This window comes from Papaver somniferum, chromosome 2 (genome assembly GCF_003573695.1).
Source record: "Papaver somniferum cultivar HN1 chromosome 2, ASM357369v1, whole genome shotgun sequence".
NCBI classification, from domain to species: Eukaryota; Viridiplantae; Streptophyta; class Magnoliopsida; order Ranunculales; family Papaveraceae; genus Papaver; species Papaver somniferum.
The window spans coordinates 175,345,708-175,368,367 of record NC_039359.1 but is presented as its reverse complement, the minus strand read 5'-3'; the positions used below and the strand labels follow the sequence as shown (position 1 = coordinate 175,368,367).

The 22,660-nt window shown below is 34.3% G+C and overlaps 1 protein-coding gene and 1 long non-coding RNA gene across 2 annotated transcripts; both read left to right on the top strand.

The window, feature by feature from the left end:
• Nucleotides 1-12,791: 12,791 nt before the first annotated feature.
• On the top strand, nt 12,792-15,388 carry LOC113349831 (proteasome subunit alpha type-1-B-like). Its single transcript, XM_026593872.1, has 2 exons — nt 12,792-13,245; nt 14,700-15,388. Exons 1-2 carry the CDS (start codon nt 12,895-12,897, stop codon nt 15,171-15,173), a joined length of 825 nt encoding a protein of 274 aa, XP_026449657.1. The 5' UTR covers nt 12,792-12,894; the 3' UTR covers nt 15,174-15,388.
• A 4,447-nt stretch (nt 15,389-19,835) lies between these two features.
• Nucleotides 19,836-22,388, top strand: LOC113354267. The gene is made up of 3 exons (XR_003361757.1): nt 19,836-20,026; nt 20,308-22,137; nt 22,247-22,388. It is a non-coding gene; the product is annotated as an uncharacterized LOC113354267 (long non-coding RNA).
• Nucleotides 22,389-22,660: the final 272 nt, after the last annotated feature.

Below are 22,660 nucleotides of genomic sequence, written 5' to 3'. Positions count from 1 at the left end.
ATATCCCCAGTCTTCTCCGTATTTTTCATATCACTTTTAATTTGATATATTTTTAGTCTTAAAATTAAATCTAGAATCTTTTGCTTTCACAAGTCTCAACGGATTATGAAGCCAGACCCAACTATTTTCTTTGTAGTTGAGTGGTATGATCTTGTTGTTTCTATCGTGTTTGAGCACAATCGTAAGATTGGATTGAGATTTATATCTCCGATAGGCAAGATAGAATAGTAGTCACAAACACCTTCGTCTCATCGTTTGTGATTCCACAATATCTTGTTTCCTTAATAGATTAAGATTATTGTGAGGTAATTGATAATTCTAGGATGTTCTTCGGGAATATAAGTCTGGTTATCAATTGGTTTTTGTTTACCTTGATTTATCAAAAGACGGAACAAAAAATCGTAGATATATCCGTGGGAGACAGATTTATCTATTCAATACTTGTCTGTGTGATACAGATTTGTTTATCAATTCTTCGACTTTGGGTCGTAGCAACTCTTAGTTGTGGGTGAGATCATCTAAGGGAATCAAGTGCGTAGTATCCTGCTGGGATCAGAGACGTAAGGAGCACGACTGTACCTTGAATCAGTGTGAGATTGATTAGGGTTCAACGGCATTCTAGACCGAAGTTATCTTTTTAGTAGGCTAGTGTCTGTAGCGGCTTAATATAGTGTGGTGTTCAAATATGGACTAGGTCCCAGGGGTTTTCTGTATTTGCGGTTTTCCTAGTTAACAAAATTCTGGTGTCTGTGTTATTTCTTTTCCGCATTATATTTTGTTATATAATTGAAATATCACAGGTTGTGCGTTGATCGATCAATTGGTAAATCCAATCTTTGGTTGTTGATTGAAATTGATTGATCCTTGAACATTGGTGTTTGGTACCATTCAAGTTATCTCTCTTATATTCAATCGGGCTCGCAAATTATTATTTGTTTGATTGCGCATTGAATTGAGAGATTGAGATATAACTCTTTGATATACTTTTCTTAATATTGAGTCTAACTATCTAGTTGATTCTCTTGTAAGTATATTGGAGTTAGTCCATACAGATTGCTAAGCGAAATATTGGGTGAGGTTGTTAGACCCCCGCTTTTTCACGGAGGAAATCAAAGAGATGCGAAACCAATAGGAAAATCTTCTTGTCATCAAATCTTCAATAGTCTTATGTACATGCACAATAAAAAACTTGATTCCAACTTATGATCAATCATGCACAGAATGGAGTCTGTTAACAATTGATGATCACAAGTCAACGTCAGATCTAAAATCAGATCTGAACTACTACTAATCTCTTGATCTAGTTTGAACTCTCAATAATAATTAAACTAAGTGCAATCAAGAGTTAACAATCGTTCATCAACAAATCAATAATCAAAAACTAAAATAATAATGCAGATTCCAGTTTCCCACCGACAATACTGGTAGACGCTCCCAAAGAAGTCTTTCAACTAGCAGACGTAAGAGATTTCACCAAATTAGCACTAGTAGAAAAGTGACATTTAGTAACAGTTCGTAAATTACCTGTTACTAAATGTCAGGTTGTTAAATAATGGTAGCAGTTTTTGTAAGAACTGTTACATGGTGTCATCTAGGTCGTATATTGTAACAGTTTTTATAATAAGTGTTACTATATACCCGTGTTACTGTAACAGATTTAATATGTTATCATAATTAACATTATCGTGACATTTATTTAGACCAACTGTTACTATATACCCTTTCTACTGTAACACATCTAATACGTCACCATAGTTGTCATTATCTGACACTTTTAGACCAACTGTTACCATATATCCATGTTATTGTAACAGATTTAATATGTCACCATAGTTGACCTTATCGTGACATTTCTATAAAACGACGGTTACTATTTTATCTACATAACTAGTTATCTGGAATCTATTTTAAAAAGAATATCTAGCTCTTAGACCGACATGTCATAATTTACTTGTTACTTTAATTTCATGCATTAGATATAGACATGGATCGCGTGGATGGTTATCTCAGGTTTAATAGAAATTCAAATCTAATAAAGAAGTGGTACGACATGTAGAAATAGTACAATACAAATGTGTTGTAGTTGGGCAGTGACAACGAAGGTGGTGGTAACGAAGGTTGTGTTGGAGATTGATAGTTTATTGTTTAATGAGAATAAGTATTTTATATGGATAACATTAACCAAAAACAAAGCGTGGAATAGTGGTTCAAGATTTATAGTTAGGTGTAATAGGTTTCAAGGTCGAATCCCGTGAAGAGTAATTTTATAGAATTTATATTTCAAGATCAAGAATCCCAACTCATGGTTGTGGAACCGTGGCGGTCATGGTGGATATGGTTGTGGCAGTGATGGTGGTGGAGTTGGTGGCGGAACTAGTGGTGGAGGTGGTGGTAATTTCACTATAAATTGTTACCTTTATACTGTTTTTGATGACAGTTTTCACAAAAACTGTTACGGTTACTCAATTAATAGCAACAGTTTTATGAAAAACAGTTGCCGGAGCAATTATTCAGTAACATATATTGAATAAACTGTTACCAAAAGCTAGTAACAGTGACATTTTTAGAATTTATGAGTCATTTTTCAATAGTCATTCCGTAACAGGTTTTATAAACTTTCTGTAATAGGAGTTTAGTAACACCGCAGAAAAAACCAAAATTGTTACATAAATAATACAGTAACAGTTTTTAATTGTCACCGAATATCAGTTTTTTACTAGTGTAGGTTACTCTCTTCTCCAAGATAGTATTAGAAGTAATACTATTAGCCGGGTACAACAGTACAAAATAAAGTGCCTTCCTCAGCATAAGTTTGTAAGAAGAACAAACTTCACTATTTATAAACCAAGGTAGTTTAGATACTAAGAAATTTCCATAACCGAAAGTATTCTCAAGATGCAATAAGCACCTAGATTCGATTTTGTCTAATTCCAACCAATATCCATCTGTATAACCAAAATCCCTCTTAGACAACTCAATATTATCTAGCACTTGACTAATATATCTTTCCAGATATATGCTTTGTTTGAGGTAAAAAAAAAACATATACACTCAAAAATCTCATAAAATTCTCAAACATTTCGGTTTTGGGATCACACTTTGAGTATCAAGAAATATCTTTGAACAATAAAATATAAGATTTTTGCTCATGATCAAATTACTCATTATGTCGACATCTTGAACTTTCTTATTTTGCAAATCGAATTTCCAAAATACACAAACCCCAAAGTATACGTGACTTAGAGAAATCGTTTTTTCCTATTGGGTCCGGTTCTACCTTCACTCCCAACATATGTTACGATCGGTTCTACACTGACTCCATATATACGTAAGGATCGGTTCTACTTTGACTCCTAACATAAGTTAGGATCATTTATACCTTGATTCCATACATAGGTTAATATTGGTCCAACCTTAAATCTTCAATGAAAACCGGACCTTTAATCCTATTGATTTCTTTCAACTACGAAAAGAGTTTGTAAGTCTACTTCCTTAAACTCATGTGATTATACATAGTTTTCAAGATGTTTACTACACAATCTAGTATACAAAGATTATGTTGAAGTCAATTACGAAGTTCAGACGATAAGCATTATACTTTGTAATATAGAAGTTCAGACGATAAGCATTATACTTTGTAATATATATAATATACCAACATAAAGCATTCACAATTATTGATATATTCTTCCTTGACACTTTGATCATAATGAGATGATCAAGTCTCTAATACTAGAGTTTCATGTATATAACTTTGCATGTTATGTTTTCAATCAGAAACGACTTGAAAGCTTACGATATATAAATGGAAACAAGTCAAGTCATGTATTACTAATTTCAAGTAGACACGTCTTCGGATTCTTCAGGTCTTCAGAGTAATACTTGTATGTCTCAACATTTCTAGACTTCCTAGTCTAACCTAACGAAGTTGACTCTAATAATATAATCAAGCGACTTATGAGTGTTGATACTAAAATATGGCAACCAACCTTGACATACCAACTCTTGGCGGGTTCAACCGAGCAGTTCTCTAACAATATCTTTTCTTAAAATAGGAACTTTATCTCACAGTAGCACAGAGTCTTCTTTTTTAGGTTACTGGTGCATCTTGTGATTATGTGTACTAACTATGAAATATGCCCCGCACTTTCTTCTTTAAACTCTATTGCAGGTAAATGAAGATCTAATGATGCTAGCATGACCAGAAATGTATTTTATGCACTGCCCACCAGCAGAAAGATGTGTCGCGGTCACAAATGGAGTCTTTGAAGCTCCCAACTCCATCGTCTTTCCACAAGCTGAAAACCGTTTTCATATACAGAATCTATAATGCTTCATCAATTTAGTTTGTAGTTGTAACTGTTAGGAATCTAGGGTAAATAATAGCTCAGCTGGTACTAGTGCCAGTGGTAGTAGTGTTTTTCTTAGGGCATCCAATTTATGATGGTAGACTAGTCTTATACGATGTTAGGAGTGAAAAACACAATCCTTACCTTGGTATCCTTTCGTCGATCTCCTTCATCTACATAATTATGAATGAAAAACTAGTTGTGGATACACTATTGTTTCTTCTTATCTCCTTAATGTGGTTACAGACCGTTACCTCGTGTTTGTACTTGGAACAAGTATGTGTTTGATTGTTTCTTTTTATCCCGATATTGTACTTCTTGGGAACTACTATGCTGACTTTCGAAATAAGCATTTCAAAAGTGTTGGTGACCATGATTCAAACGTCGATTCTGGAATAAGCATTTCAAAAGTGTTGGTGACCATGATTCAAGCGTCGATTCTGGACCAGTTGTATATGGACAATGCTGGGTTTTTGACTGCAACAACCACCATAATATGACATTTCTATGAGAGAGTTTTAGGTTTCTTCGTAAGCATAGAGGTTTTTTGAAAATTTCTCATGTAAGCCTCAATGCCAATTCTTTATATAAAAACAGAGTTTTTTCGAGCGACGGAGTTCACCGGAGCTTCTGGTTGATTCTGGCCCCACCATATTTTACTTTGGTAATATAATAATATTCGGCCAATCACATAGAATAAAATAATTTCCTAAAATAACTAAATCTTATGAAATCTTTGTCAAATATTATTACCATAACAAATGAAAGCACATCAAAATATTCGTTGTTCATCATGATTTCATAAAAAAAAAATATATCGATAAACAAAATTATAAAAAATAACCCAATGTCCAACGTCTGTTACACTTTCTATTGCTAAACTATTCTAATTACATTTTCAATCTTCAAATAATAAATTAACCCTATCAATTAGAATTTCGTTCAAATTGAAAAAAAAAAATATGACCGGTCTAGAATTTTAAAAATCTTTGATCAATTTATTAGAATGATTGGAAATCAAAATACTTGTTTGTTGAAAGATCGATTCTTCCTCATTTGCAAATAAATAAATTATAAATCTTGTCCAATGGTCAAAGTACAAGATCGTTAGTACAAAATTGGAGGCATTTGAAAACAACATTAAGAACCATAAAGAAAAAAATAGGCGAAAAACAAGAATCAAAGATCTCTTCTGTATGGTTTTTCTTAGTTCTTAATATTTTTCATTCCATAATTAAGGGTTTTCGATATTTTTTTTTTGTGAAACTGGGATATCTTTTTTTTGAATTTTTTTGCTTCCAAACATAGCTATATTGGCCATAAAATATTATTTTATATTTTCTTAACCAAAATATCCAAAATAAAATTTATTATGCTTAATTTTGTTCATTCCGTAAAAAATAAAGAAACTATAGATATTTTTCAATATTTAATATTCAATATCTTTAATAATTCCATAAAAATAAGTATTAATTTTATTCCTAGATCGCATGAATAAATACATAAAACATGTTTTGGACAAAAATAAATATGCCTATCCCAAAAGAAATAAAATTTATAGATTTTTTGAGGTATTGGTTAATATTATTACCACAAAGTCTGTTTTTTTATGGAATTTGTAGAATTAGTGTATATATAAGGCATTCATGCAAACGCCAAAACGGAAAAACCCTACTGCCACTGCTAGGATTTTTATGTATTGAGCCGGTTTGTTTTCTTCTAGGGTTTTCTGATTTTTTTATTTTTTTCTTGTGATCTTGGATTTATTTTTTTTAAAATAAGTATTAATAAAACATGTTTTATGCCTTATTAGTGTATATATAAGGCATTCATAAAAATAAGTATTAATTTTATTCCTAGATCGTGTGAATAAATACATAAAACATGTCTTGGACAAAAATAAATGTGCCTATCCCAAAAGAAATAAAATCGACAGATTTTTTGAGGTATTGGTTAATATTATCACCATAACAAACTCTGTTTTTTTTATGGAATTTGTAGAATTGGTGTGTATATAAGGCATTCATGCAAATGCCAAAACGGAAAAACCCTACTGCCACTGCTAGGATTTTTATGTATTGAGCCGGTTTGTTTTCTTCTAGGGTTTTTTGATTTTTTTTCTTGTGATCTTGGGTTTATTTTTTTTAAAATAAGTATTAATAAAACATGTTTTATGCCTTATTGGTGTATATATAAGGCATTCATAAAAATAAGTATTAATTTTATTCCTAGATCGTGTGAGTAAATACATAAAACATGTCTTGGACAAAAATAAATGTGCCTATCCCAAAAGAAATAAAATCTACAGATTTTTTGAGGTATTGGTTAATATTATCACCATAACAAACTCTGTTTTTTTATGGAATTTGTAGAATTGGTGTGTATATAAGGCATTCATGCAAATGCCAAAACGGAAAAACCCTACTGCCGCTGCTAGGATTTTTATGTATTGAGCATGTTTGTTTTCTTCTAGGGTTTTCTGATTTTTTTTCTTGTGATTTTGGGTTTTTTTTTTGTTGTGTGATCTACTTTCATTGTTCTTGTTTTTTTTCTTCCTATTGTATGATCTAGTTTTGTTGTTCGTTTTGCAGATAGATCATGTACCTGTTGTAACTGTTTTAATGAGCATGCGTCAAGCAATATCAAGATATAATTCAACTCATGTGAATATGCTTTATTCACTTTTATTACTGACTGCGGTCACGATTGTCCTTTGTTTGTTTACTCATTTTATGCGTTCTTTTGTTGTTAATTACTTAATTTTCTAGATTTTTATTGGTAGCTGCCAGAAATCATGTTCGGAAGGCTTTATGGTGCTTAAGAGCATGCGTCACGCATCAAGGTAAATCTCCTTATCAGTTTTATTGATCATGTTTCTTATATGAGGATGTTTTTATTTTCCCGCACTCAAAGCAACAGAGAATTGAGGACCCGAAAAACCAGCTACAATTGAAGAGGTAGTTGCTAAACTGGGAAAGAGGCTGCACTATAACTTATCTAGGTTGCTTATACCATAACTTATCTCATGTAAAAAATGTGTGATGTCTGATTATTATCGGTGTTCAGCATCTCTGGATCCACCCACTTGATAAGTTGTTTGACATTGTCCTGATGGTTTAAATTTTTACTTTTCTCATGACATTGTTCCTTCTTCTGGAATTCAGACTCAACAACGACATTAAATGAACAGAACTTCAAAACATGAATCACGAACAACTCTTGCTGGTGATGTTTTGCTGGTGTTGCTCCAAGTTGGTGGCCTTATGTGTAAGGGGATGGTATGATCTAGCTGGTGTCTTTGGTTTGCAATTTCGAAACCACTTTCATTTGTTTTTTGTTTTATCAGTTTCTTATTTTATTTTGTATGTTTATTGTTATTAGACGGTAATGAATTACGTATTCCAAAATGACTATATGATTATTTTTGGCTTCACCAAAATTTACTTCACGTACTAATTTTTCTGATAGACTTATTTGTGGTTCTTTGTAGTTGGTGTTATGAATTGCTTGCTTAGTCAGTACATGTACCCCATAAGGAGTAGACCAAAGGATCTCCTTAACATGTTTTTTTTTTTAAATATTTTACTTCCTCATAGTTTGGTTATTTGGTGAATTTTCATTAAGAAGACCATCATCTTATGGTGCTTTGATGTTCATTCCTAAATCTTTCCTTACAAACAATACTCTGATCAGTACTCTGATCTTCATTCTTTTGCATTATAGATTTATCTTTCCTGACATATTTGTTCGATAGTGAATAACTTCAGCTTAATTCCAGGATTTTCGTGTTCTTGGACTTAAATTCCAAAAATTTCTTGCTTTTTGTATTCAACTGTTTGGTGGATTCACAGTGTTTTAATTTGTTCTAGTAATGAAAATTACTTGGACATTTGATCATGTTAATATCTCATTTACTTTTGTGGTTGTTTGATCATGATAAAAATAAAAATTTTGGTGTATAGCATGACCTTTCCTTCTTGGTTTGGTTTCTATCATGACCTTGCATTCGTATCATTTCTCTAGATTTGGTAAGGTTTGGAAACTTTAAACCCTGCAGCAATGCTTTGATTCCTCAATTACCAATGGAAGTTTTGATGCAGTCGCTTAATCTCCTGCACCTGTTCTCCGGATTGTGAAAAGTAATAGTAAATTTTCGTCTTGAACTTTGCTCTGAAACTCGGGGACCAAGTGTCGCTCAACAGAGCGTCAAATCAATTGTCATCTGTACTCTTCTAACAACATCTACCAGTTTCGTCTTGAATTTTCTATCTATCGGGCTGTGCAGATAGTTCTCTTGGCTTGGGAACATCGTAAAAAACACAACTAAGATATAATGGTGCAAAAAAAAAAAAAAACACACAAGGAAGCATAAAACTCTTTCCAGCTGATTTTTGGGTCTTTAGATAAACTTAGCAACCTAAGCAATATATCTAAAAAAATGAGAACATAGCATTACTATTAGCATACTCCTAGATATCCACAACAGAGAACCACTGGCTTGCATTATTATCGCATTATTAGTCGTGAAATGAGGTTAGTGTGTTCTTCAGTGCGGTAATCATGCACCTACACGTTTTCAAGGTCAATGATGCTAGGAATGAAGTTCAAAAACAATTAGCTATTCCGTACAGCGTTTGTTGACATCTCTTTGACAACAAAATCTTTTGCTCTAGGATTTGATAGTCTAGGAAATCTCACGAGCCCAAAAAATTCGGACGTGCCAAATCCAATTGTGCACGAACGGTTGAGGCCATGTCAAGTCTATTATTATGGAATCTTAAATTAGTTAATTTTAAATTTAGAGTACTTTGTTGGAACAATTGCCGGATTATTCCCGCACAACAAATAAAATCAAATACGAAACAAATAATATTATGGCTGAGTCGCGGACTGGGTCGCTTTCTTTAAGACGTTTCGCGGCTCTGCCCAAAATTGTGCAAGCAGTTCATCGTTGTCGCGTCGTCCCCAAGATAAAACAACCGAGTTCAATCTCTTACACAATCACTCTTGCACGGTGAGAGGATGTGAAACTTCTACACTTCATTCTTGCTGAGAATCTCTAATAGAAAACAAATGATGCTCACATATTGTTTTCTTTCACAAATAAATATTTCTTTTGAAAACACACAACATAAAGAAAAACTCAACTCTCTCTCTCTCTTATTTTTCCAACCAAAATCTGATTTTATATTAAAAGGTTTAAACACAATTTAATCAAAAATTATTATGGTGTAGTTAACACCATTAACTCCACAATATGAAACTCTCAAAGTTATAATGGTGTAATTAACACCATTAAAACCACAAATATGAAACGGTCAAATTAATTATATCAAAAATTAATTTCTTTTAATAAAGACTAAAATCTAACTTTAAAAAATAAAATATTAATTGGGAATAAATTTATGTTTTAAAAATTTACTCCCAACATACTTCATATCATGGCATTGGGTGCACACACTTGCTAGCATCATTTAGTTATGGTTCTCATTGCTCTTGTTTGAAGAACCCTGTTGAACATCGTCTTCCCTGCCCTGTTTTGGTGCTTAGGAAAGGTACTCTTTTTCGTACACAGAAAATTTGCAGCATATACAATTGTGCCAACAAAAGAAAATTGTGCGCACAAAGCTAAGGTTTACTTGGATACATATCAAATCCTTGCACTTTTCTTCCGTAAAAAAGGAAGACGTCTTTGCACTTTTAACTGAAGTAGGATTTAATTACAGTCGTCACTATTTCATAACGTTGGCGGACTAATATTGAGACAAACCACTACGTTCTTATTATGTGTGGCATGTCCCTCCCCTAGAGAGAAACAGAACAAAGGGCGAGTCTTTTATCTGCCACATATTTAGGCACGCTTATGACGCGTAACTACAATATTTTTGCCACACTTTCGCAACATTTAAGAAGCGTCTGACCATGGGAAAGTGAATAATTCGTGTGACACACCAAAATATATGGCGGTGCAAGAAAAATACGGCAATAGCCAAAATATTATTGTCATTAAAAGAAGGGGGAGACAATATTAGATACCGTTTTTGATGGTACGAGAATACTGTCCCAATATCTATAGCCATACTTAAAACAAATAGCTCCCAGTCAGACAAAACACCTATACGACCTCGGATGAAGAGTCACTTTTCCATACGAATATACACTAAGGGAGCTGCTAGATTTATCGAGTTTATCCACCAAAAAAGCTCCCGAAAAGCAATCTCATGGTCCATGTCCGCGTGCTTAATATTAGGATTGGTACGTGCAAAAGTGAGGTTCGCTCTTTTATTTCAGTCGGTAATAAGCTCCGGATTTCTAGCTTGGTAGATTTATCATTTCCGATACACTAAACTCTTTGGTGGGAAACAAAATATAATGAATCATTCCGATTTTCAAACAATCAACATAATTTTACTCCACGAAAATGTGAGAGGGTGACTACTAACTATGTCTATTTTCATAACTTCTTTAGCTTTTTGGAAATAACTAATCAACAAACAATTAAAAGGGACAATACATACATGATGCATGTGATCATCTCGGAATATCCCTATAAAAATGACAAAAGAAACCTAAAGGAGCAAAATATAATAACTATGATAAATTTTCAGCTTTCGATTTTCAAAACAGGAAATATAAGCACGTCTCTACAAAACAAAAATTTAAACACGCGTCACTGTGGTTACTAAAGACAATGAAAAATATTTCACTTTATAAATTTTACTTTACTTTAACTTTAAGATTTTTTAATGCAAACTCCAGTTAATTGTTGATAAATGTCTCTATATATGTTACTCTCTCTTTATATCTTATTCTATTAGCTCTGTTGTCATTTAAATTTTAATTGATTCTAAGTTTGATGATTTTCATGTGAAAAATATTTTAGGTTTGTATAAAGAAAAACAAAATTAAAAGAAGGCCACTACACTATCGGAAAAAAGCACAACTCAATATGCGTTTTACCTTGATACGATTACATTGCTCAATATGTGTTTTACCTTGCTACGATACCAATGTAATCGAGATTGAGGAATTTATATAAAATAAAGCGGTTGGACGGGAATTCTTGGAGAATATGATGTTTGGGAATTTCGATAACTCTTCTGCCGACGAAGTAAAGGCATATATGACTGGGTGAAAAGTAAGAGGCAAGATTATATATAGAAAAACAAAATTATATAAGCTCCAGAAATTTAAAGAGTGACAGAATTCAGAGAAAGTGAAATCAAATAACTTCAAATCCATTGATGAACTTGGAATAGGTACTATAAGGATTGAAGATGTAACATTACAAGCCCGTGAACGTTACACTTCAAACCAATAAATTATTTTTTATTTTTTCCTATTGCTCTGATTTTTTATTAATTTGTTGAATTTTTCATTGAATTTTAGGGTTGTGAACTTATTGGTTTTTCATTAGTTTTCTAGCAATATTATTCTGTTCTAATAAAATTATTTGAACCACAGATCAATAATTCATAAGAGAGGAACAGGCCCGTGCGATGCAAAACTAGTCTTATCAAATACAAATTCTCCGTAGTTACTACTCCCAGAATATGCCGAAGGATTTCACCAAATCTCGTTGCAGCAGCTATTTAGTGGGCCAGAGAAAACGAACCATCTCCTCGTGGACCTAGTTAGCAATTCGGGATTCGGCAAACGTACGAGTATTATACGGTTTTGTAAAATCCAAATTCGGTCCAAAATTCGGTCAACGGGACGTGATTCGTCATTAATTCGGAACGGCATACGTACGTGTATAATTCGATTTGCAAAAGTGAGTTCGGCTCTGAAAATTCGGTATCTATATATAACAAATAGTTTGTATTTATAAAGTCATAGACCAATTTTTATGCATGTGTGAGTTATTTAAGGAAAAAATAAACTCAATATGATGATATTAATAATATATACAACATTGGTTATCCAAGAGGACGTCGTATGGTAATTTAGATGCTTGGTTAGTGAGTTTGAGATCTCTCTCACCTTCACCTTCAAATTTGTTCAGTCGTTTTTGTTTTATAAAAATTACAACACGTCTAATATTCGGTCGTGTATGCTCGGGAGGCAGTAAAGCCCAAAAAATGGAGTCTTTGAAAAGTAAAAGCTAAAGAATTTATGGCGAATTAAGCGGACGTATCATTCGGGATACGTAAAATTCGTGAACGATTCGCGAATAATCCGGGAATGCCACATAATACGCGACTTGGGTTCGGAGTTGCAAACGTACGCGAATAAGACGGTAAAATTCGTGATACGGAAAAATTCGCGAATGATTTGCGAATCATCCGCGAACTTACTAACTAGGCTCGTGGACCCATTATTTGTACAAAGAGACCATGGACATAGTCAACACATATTGACCAAAAGGCCAAAGAGTGTCTCGACGAAAAAGAAAAGAAGGCACTATTAAATAGCTCTCTTCACAAGTATTGGTACCCACAAACCAGAAAAAAGACCAAACGGAAGAGAAAGAGGGGAAAAAGAAAGTGGAAATCACTGGTTCAATTTTGAAAATCGAAACCCTAGTTTTCATTAAAGAATCAAAATGTTTAGGAACCAGTATGATACAGATGTAACAACATGGAGTCCAGCCGGAAGATTATTCCAGGTTGAGTACGCCATGGAAGCAGTAAAACAAGGTTCAGCAGCTATCGGACTTAGATCTAAAACACATGTGGTATTAGCGAGTGTTAACAAATCTAATTCTGAGTTATCTTCACATCAAAAGAAGATATTCAAAATTGATAATCATATTGGTGTTGCTATTGCTGGTCTTACTGCTGATGGTAGAGTTTTATCTAAATATCTTAGATCCGAATGTATTAACTATAGCTTCACTTATGAGTCTCCTCTTGCTGTTGGGAGATTAGTTGTTCAGTTAGCTGATAAAGCTCAGGTATCTTTCTTTAACCTCCCCCTTTTATTTCAAAAAACCCTAATTTTTGTTAAGTAATTTTTATGAATTGGGTTTTATTTAACCCTAATGTTTTTTTGTTTTTTTAATTGTTATTTAGGGTTTGTTTGGTTTTGATTTTACGGAGGTCTGGTTAGATTATCAAGTTTAAGTTTAGAAGTTAGAGAAATTAGGGTTCATTTGATTTGGTTTTAATTAACCTTAATGTTGACGACTCTTTATACTGATTGATTAAGCTGAACCTAAGGCTTTCTCTTCAGCTGAAGCTTTAGTACTAATGGAAGAAATATGGGAAACTTGTAAACAAGTAACAATATTTGGTGGACATGGATGCCCTATTCATCACTGGAGCCAGAGGGGCAACTTGGTGGGGTGGGGTGGGTGGGTGGGTGGGTGGGGAGGGGTGGGGGGGAAGGCATCTACAGTAGATAGGGCACAATGTGCACCAAATGTGTGAGCAACGTAACAATTTTTCCAGAAGTTACTCGAGTAGTTCTTTTGTGGAGTCCTTGACATATAATTAGGTAGATATTGAAAGAGACCACTTTCGAGCTCCAGGTGTTTAAGATGCTGAACCTCGTTAGCATCTATGAGTAGTCAGTAGAAACTCAAAGATCATCCGAAATCAGCATGTTTAAGAAAACAAGATTTCAGATGAACTATCTCGCCTCTTCATTGTTTTGTTTGACTGATAGAGTAGATACTTTTGGATTAAATTACACCCGGTCTTCAGAATTTCTAGATATTGGATTACTAAGAATTAGGATAATCATCAACACTCTTCAGAAGAGTGAACTATGATTACTAGGAAGAAACTGAGGCAGCTGATAGATAATCTTGCTGATGAACATTAAGTTTAGTGACCTTATAAAGCAGTACATCTCAGCATCTATTAGTGTTCCATACATACCCAAAGATTACAATTAGTAGTAAACTCACATGAACTAAAGGCATACATATTACGTTCACAAATACTGATATCATGAAGTTTTTGTTGTAAGGAATAACCAATTATTCTTATGGAATGAGTATCAGTGATATTGCCGTTTAAATGCTTAATCTTCCTTGCAGATGTGAAATTTTAATTTTCCAAGAGGTCAACTTGTCTACCCTTGCTAAGCGTACTTGAATATCCTAACAATTGCTTGTTTGTTTGCTAATATGGCATACTTTCCTCATTCCCTTGGCAGGGTAGTGAACCTCCATTTTATGACTAGCTATTATTTGGTACCTTCAGATTTCTTTGTTGAGCTGCGTTTTCTTTAATCTTTGTGTTGTCATATGGAAATAGTAGTCATATTAGTCTGATCATTATACATGATTCTTGATTCTCTTAGTTTTGATAAACTACACCATGGGTACAAACTATGCTTGTAATGTCTTGCATAACAGGATTCTCTATGCTTCAAGTGTGTTATTAATTCTCTTTCTTGCAGGTTTGCACCCAGAGGTCGTGGAAACGTCCATATGGTGTTGGTCTGCTGGTTGCAGGATTGGATGAATCAGGAGCACACCTCTACTACAATTGCCCAAGTGGGAACTACTTCGAATACCAGGCCTTTGCTATTGGGTCTCGCTCACAATCTGCTAAAACTTACTTGGAACGCAAATTTGAGTCCTTCGCCAACTCTTCCCGTGAGGATCTGATCAAAGATGCACTCTTTGCAATCAAGGAAACTTTACAAGGAGAGAAGCTAACAAGCTCAATCTGCACTGTTGCTGTTGTTGGTCTTGAAGAGGATTTCCACATTTTGGATCAGAAAACTATACAAGAATTTATCGAGTTGTTAGAGATAAGGGAAGAGATGCCCGTGCAAGAAGAAGCTGGTCAGGATGGTGGTGCAGCTATGCAGGAGGACAGGAGTCCAGAAGTGCCTCCTCCAGCTCCAATGGACACTGGAGATCTGTAAGCATCGCGTTAAAGAAGGGACTTTGATAGTTTCATTTGTGAAAAATTTACTGAGGAACAGTATGAACGATTATGTGAAGGACAAAGATATACTCTCCTTTTGTTTCCATGGTCCCACTGTTCTTTTTACCTACCTAGTATTTTGGTGAACCCCTCGATTAAACTTGTTAAGGATGGTTTATGTTAAATTTACTTGCGTTGAATTTTTTTCACAAATTTAGACTGTTGAAGTTATCTTGCTATAAAATTAGCTTTAGAACCCCTGCGCCAAGCCATGTCACACAAGATAGGTAGGCATCTCTTGGGCCACTTCTAGTGGCTGTATTTTGTCCTCGTTGGGAATGTATGCTCTTTTTTTTTTTCTTTTGCACTCCGGCTCCGCTAATTGTCTATTATCTTCTGCGGGGACTCCATCATGACCTTTTAGGACCAGAAACATGTCCAGCGTTTCCTGTCTGCCGGGTAATTCGAGGAGCTAGCTAGCTAAGTACTCCCTCCGTCTTTTATTAACTGTCTTAATATTGACAAAACCGTTTTAATTGACAAAGTCGAAATATCCAGGTAATACTATTATTTTCGGAAATGTCTTAAGAAAACAAAAACAAAATATTATAGATGTTCATAAATATTTTTATTGAGAAAGGGAATGATTATTGAATAAATTTTTCCCTAATATATATTGCTCTACTATTTAAGATTTTGCATTGAGTTTATATTAAAAATGATTTTTTAATGGGATGTGCTGTCACGCACGGTCACGCATACAAGGACTATAAGCTATCAGGTTTTCAGACGTTGGGTTAGAGTAATCTCTCTAGATTTGAGTTATTTGAGTTTTAGATCAAGAAATTTTTAATAAAGTGTCCATGTGGGAAAATGTATTTAAGAAAATGTCCACGTTATTTTCATTATATATTAAATGCCCGTATATTGATCTTTTCCGTCCTGTTTTCTTGAAAAAACGGCCAACGGTTGTTACCCATTTTTCTAAGACAGGTGGCACTGAATAAGCTATAGCAAAAGACCTTCATGCCACTGGATCGTCGGAAGCAACATTTAATTGAACTGAGTTGCGCCAGCGAGTCAACGGAGATTCAAATCGTTGATCATCTTCTTCCTAAATTATTACTGATTAAGAAGTCTAGAACACATCAACAGCTATGGTGTAACTGACCACCTACTTCCTGGGGAACAAATGGATGTTGAGACTGTAAAGTGTAAGCTTATATCCAAATCGATTATGGAACCGAAACAAAAGATTATGATACCAATTATCTACTCAAATCCATGAATACAACCAAAAAGTCCTGAGCTTCCATATTTACCGTAACTGTAGTTCAAATGAGTAGCCTTAGTCTACCAAATTAACTGATTAGAGACAAGGTAAAGACAATGAGAAAAAACAAGGGAATTTTAAAGAAATGCCACACTTTCAATTTCCGATATAAGAAAGTGTTACTGATTTTTTCAAAATATATAAAATGCCATCTCTGTTATATTTTCCGTCCGAGTCCACGTTTTTGGTCATTTCTCGTTGACATAGTCCATTCATCACGTGATTAAGAACAATTCTGGAGATGCAATTACTACCATATCCTTCCCCTCCCTTTCATCGTTTCTAACAGTGCCTTCTTCTTCATCCATGGATTCATCAAAATTCATCTCGTTGATGTTTATTTGAATTTCAGCCGATCAATTATAGTTTGTTATAAATATCAATTAGAGGATTCCCATAAATATGATATGGGTCAAGACTTGGCAGGGAAGGGATCTGATGTTGCCATTGTTTGGTGGCTGATTTTAAAATTTTTAAGATTGGTTCTCAGCAGTTGATTAAGATATAAGACAAGGGCGCGAACTCGTTTCGGATTTGGTTAGATTTTAAGCTCGAAACATCACTTGAACCTGTTCCTGCAACAGATGGAAAAGAGAGGTTAATGGCAGAAATTGAGAGAGGAATCAGAAGTTGAAGGTGATCTTTTGAGTTGCTGAGAAGTAGGATTTAATCCAGGGTTCCTGAAATTGATTGAATAAACAAATCTAGGGTTTCTGAAGTGCTGCAAACGATTGAGAGAGGGGTTTGTTGTGAGATGGGTTCAATATTTGTAGATGAAATTGAATCTGAGAACAGAGTTGAAGTTGTATTCAACAAACAACAATGAAGAAAGAGTTGAAGAAATCAGATGGAAGATGTTAACGGGTATGAGGTTGTAATTGAGGGCCGAGATCGAGAATCAAAGAAGAAATGGTGTTGTTGTGTCACTGTTGTTTTTGCTTCCATGAACACAGTCGACATGAAATGTTATTATCGTTAATTGTATAAGATGCATAACTTAGATCGGTGACATTATAGAGGTTGTGTACGTTTTGATTGTTGGGTCTCTATCCTATTCATATTTGCAGGGAAGATTGGTAGTAAAGGAGTCTTAAACCATCAACAGAGATGTATCCATAGTTCACCATCAGTACGCACATCACCTGTTCGACAGAAGTTCCATTTGAGTTCACTAACCAGTTTTACTAGCAGTTTCACTCGGTAGTGACTCACGTTACTAAGTCGATTTGAATCAGTCCTAGTTAGATGATTTGAGGGCTTAAATGTATTTTACTAGGACTCATTTAGTGCCACATAGGCACTAACGAAAGTTAACGGTTTCTCAAAAAACACAGGATGGAAAAGGTCAAGAATATGGCATTTAATAAATTCTGAAAAAAAAACGGTGGCACTTTCTTAAACATAAAATCGGAAGTGTGGCACTTTATTAAAATCTCCAAAAAACAACCAGAGAACTCCAAATAGAAGATTATGCACCCGTAACTCCAATTTCATTACAGATCAAGGATATTAAGAATTGAACAAATTTAATTGTTAATTTCCTTCTCAATTAAACCCTGAGAAGATTCAACAAATTCTTAAAGATCCCTAATTAATGAAAACACTCAAATTAACATTCACAAACCTAATTGATATATTTAAGTTCAAAGGAATACACATAAGCCAAATAAAAACTAACCCATCATCTCAAATTGAGGGAATTTCGAATCAACAATAACGAATTTAATCAATCGTGTATAATCTACCCAATTGACGTTGAAGAAGATCTTGAAAACTACTGTTGGCTTTGTTGTACCTTCTCTGTTTGTTGGTGAAGAAAGCCTCCTTCTACTACTTGAATTTGAAGGCAGTAATGATGATGTTGATGACGATGACGATGACGCTACTGATGGTGATGATTTCTTGGTCTTGAATTTGGAATAGAGAGAGAAAGAGAGACAATATGAAGAGACAATATGAAGAATCGGAGCTACTGGTTTTCGAGATGGATAGGTAATAGATGGACGATAAGTTTGGGTTTCTCGAAATCCTACGGTCAACTATAGATGCAACCAATCTTCAGGCGTAGATTAGTTATGGGTATATTTGTCATTACACCCAACAAAATCTCATCTCCTAAGATGAGTAATTGACCAAGTCCACGGTATTTTACTAACATGCTAGGACCGGCCAGAATTGCTAACGGCATAGGCATTAAATATATAATGAATAAAACATGGGCATTTTCTTAAATACATTTCCCCAAACCATCATTTTTAAAAAATTCCCTTGGATCAAAGGGACACCGGACACCTGCTACTTATAGACACAGACCCTTTAATTTATTTTTTCTCTAGATTGCAGGTCCCTTGTGACATAATTATTCGTCGTCTATGATCTTCAATCTCTTTCTCTTTGATCTTCAATCTTTTTTAATTACCAATGACACTAAAATAAAATATAAAACATGTAGAGTAAGGAACCCCGGTAATCAATTTGTAATTCTGCTTCTCTTTCTTCTTTTCCTTTGTAAATTCTCCTTCATTTACCCAGTTGAAAATTAATCTCTGAGTTCTTATTATATGGCAATTATCATCACCAGAAACACCTCCATCACCTCCACCAGTCCATTACGTAAACACCACACCAGATGGGAACATGTAGAAATCTGCTTTTGATTTGGTCTGTTAAGATCTCAAAAAGATAAACAAAATATTAGCTTGAACCCTTACTTTCTTTCACTGAATTAATGAAATATAAGGCTTCAACTCTTCTATTCTTTAATCAAACTAGTCAAACAGACCAAAACTACCTCCACCAGTCCACAACAGATCAAACCAAACATATTAGCTAGGTTTGGAGGAGCTGATATATAGAGATCCATTTTTAAAGGTTCACTTTTTTTTTCTCGAATTCAAAGTTGTTGCAATAATAAAATAAGAATGGGGAAGATTTCTTTTTGGGGGAAACTTTGTTAATTTTCGTTTTCCTTTTCGTTTTCGGTTGAAGATTTCTTTTTCAGAACATTAACGAAAGAAAAAAATTAATGAAACAAAAGATCATAAAGGAGTTTTTTACATTAGTTTTGGTTTTACAACTGTACCCATGTGAGAGATGGTATGATTTTTATGATCCAACGGACAAGAGACTGCTAGCTTATATTTCTATCCGGCAGTGCCGCGTGGGATAGCATTAGCCTTTATAATTATAGAAAATAAAAGGTATATTTGATAGTTTAAAATAAATTACTATATATATATAGTTTCAGGAGAAAATACTATGTTGTGGTTAAAAGCTATATCAATTTCGAATTCTAGAGCTTCTGACCCCACAGAGAATATTTAGAACAATAGGAAAGTTTCGTTTTTTCACACCACCGACCTTGATTTTATCAAAATGGTGGAAGAAACGTACTCCAGATGTTCATCCTACACCAGCTGTGTCAAGAGACCAAGCACGTTATGATCCATATTTATGTACAAGCATACTCAGCAGAAGAAGAAATCCACATAAACAACATCAACTATCTATCGATCAAGGTATTATTAGGCTTTTCCTACGGTTCGAATAGCTTCTCTTTTCCAACGGTTCGAATAAGACAAATCAATTTTCTTTGGTTTTTGTTGCACTCAGCAAAACAATGTGGGTGGTGAATACTCGGTGTCTCTCAGTACAAAAGCTTCTCTGAAACCCTTTTTCTTATTTCACTTTTTATTTTTTGTCGCATCCTTTCTTCTCCGTGTTTCTTTTTCTCATTGAACCCTAATTCTCATGCTCTGATTGCTATTGATTTTTTTTCTGTTTGCTATTGATATTACAGGTGTACAGATATGCGAGAGAAAATACAAAGGTTTCAAGGTCAACGTAGATATATCTCGCTGTTCTTTTTTTTTGTTCTCCTATTCTGACTTGGTATTGATTTTGTTGATTTCCGCTTTGTGCATGTAAGGGCTTATCTTTGTTATGTTTTAGATTGGCTCATATTCTTCAAGAGTAGTTGTTCCGTTTTATGATTCCTTTTTTTGCCAATTGTTTTTCTGATTTATTATTATTCGTTTGATAGTGAATTTCACTGTTTGGATGTTCATTGGGTTAACGTGGTTCTTTGTATTAGGTTATAAATTTTGACGATCCAACTCTAGTGAGGAAGAATAGCAAAATAGACGACCAGGTAAATCCTAACCAAAAAAGATTTATTGATATGATGAGTAGTATTATCATGAACTTATATGTATAGTGATATAAGTCTCCAAGCTTTACAATATTACGGCATACTAAATATGTGACAGAATGAAGATTTTTTGTAATTTACCTAATGTTGATTAGGTTGCTTTGGAAGTATTAGGTAGTGTAACACTCAATAGAGTTTCTTTTGGTGGTATCCGGGATGGTGTGCGTTTTGATCGAGCAGTAACATAAGGATAAACTATCTAATTTGTATCACCTGTGTTAATTTGTAAACACTCAATTTAACGCCAACTATTTTTTTGATCAATTAGTCGTGTTTGGTTCAATTTTGGGTGGCCTCCTGTAAGTTTAGAGTGGTTGTAAGATGTTATAACGGGTTAGCTCAGGCGCGTTCTTTACTATTGTAGTGGTATTAGATGTGGTTATTTACAGGTAATCAAAGACACAATTTTATGGTTATTTGAAACCGCTAGATTATCTAATGTATTATATATGAGCGTGACTACGACGATGCATGGTTAAGCGACGGGAAACCTAATGGTGTCACATGTGAATCATTATTTCTGCCGTATATGAGGTGCCCCGTTGTCCGTTATCGGGAGCAGCACTTATTATACAGTATGCGTACACCCGTCAGCAGTCCTTCATTTGGCTCTAACATCTTCATCTGGGAAGATACATCACTTATAAAATATCATCCGTGCTCGCTTCTCCTTCTTTTAGTTTACTCTTTTCAACATCACCTTCCACTGTGAGGGTTCCATGTTAGATATGAACATTTTGAAAGGTAAATTCAAAGAATGGGAAGAGAACATGGGTAAGCTACTATGGCATTACTTATAAAGCACCTTACAAGTCATCTGTCAGCAAGTATCAAAGTAAGTTATTTTCCTTTTTGTGGTTTTGATAAATTTTTTTGCATAAATTTAGTAATTTTTAATTTTATTTTCGCATACTGAATGCAATGAACATGATTTATTGTGTCTGTGGATGATTCTCTGTGAGCTACCGATTAGGGTGCATAATTTTATATAAATTTGGACTCTTGAATTCATATGTTTCGGTTTCCTCCATTAGCTAATGCTCCCAGTAATGCTTACAATTTGGATATACTGTTGTTGTTAATCATCTAGAAATCTCTCTGGTGCTTAAGAACATGGATCACTCATCAAATGAGTAGTCTTCATAGCGATTTAACTGTAATTATTAATCTTTGTTATGTATTCTTTTGTTTTTTATATAAGGATGATCTTATTTTTCAAGCTTCTAACTACTCTAATGACCAAGAAAACATTGTTGTGAAGAGATCTTTTTCCAGACAACTACAACCACCAATAAAAACTCTAACAACGTTATGCGAAGGGGTAATCTTTCTGCTTTGGATTGATGGATTTACAATGTATAAAGACTAGAAAAAGATTTGGTGGAAGAAGAACATGATGGGCAGAAAAGAAACTTTTTGGTTGGTTTTACATTTTATTCTAATTTTTGGAATTTTGGAAATCGAGTTTGTGAAATTCAGATTATTAGGAAGGGATGCGACAATGAATTGTTTTTCTTGGTGAATATAGGAGGGAATTGTGTATTTTTATGCTATGTACCTCATTACGTTAAAGACCGCTTGATGGAGAGTGTCCGATCTATATACCCTCGACGGTTAAGAGATTTTATGGAAGCTGTTAATCCGTATATATACACTCAGTTTCTTAAGTTTTTCTTCCACCGCTTTGCTTTAGGAGAAGATGACTCATTGAAGATGGATTTTCAACAAACGGCAAAACCGTAAAATCATGATGCATGTTTCTGACAAGGCTTTCAGACGAGCGACAATTCATATTTTACGAAGCCACGGTGAATATGCCTTTCGAAAAGCCTCCACTAGCTGAGCGTTCGATCCCTGGCATTTCGTTGTGCCCTCTATGTAGAATAATATAATTGGGCGATTCTACGTAAGATTGAGAGCAATAACGCCTTCAGGACGTCGG

Coding starts and splice junctions, on each gene's coding strand:
- LOC113349831 (XM_026593872.1), top strand. CDS start 12,895: ATGTTTAGGAACCAGTATGATACAGATGTAACAACATGGAGTCCAGCC. Junction 13,246..14,699: donor AGTTAGCTGATAAAGCTCAG/GTATCTTTCTTT, acceptor TCTTTCTTGCAG/GTTTGCACCCAGAGGTCGTG.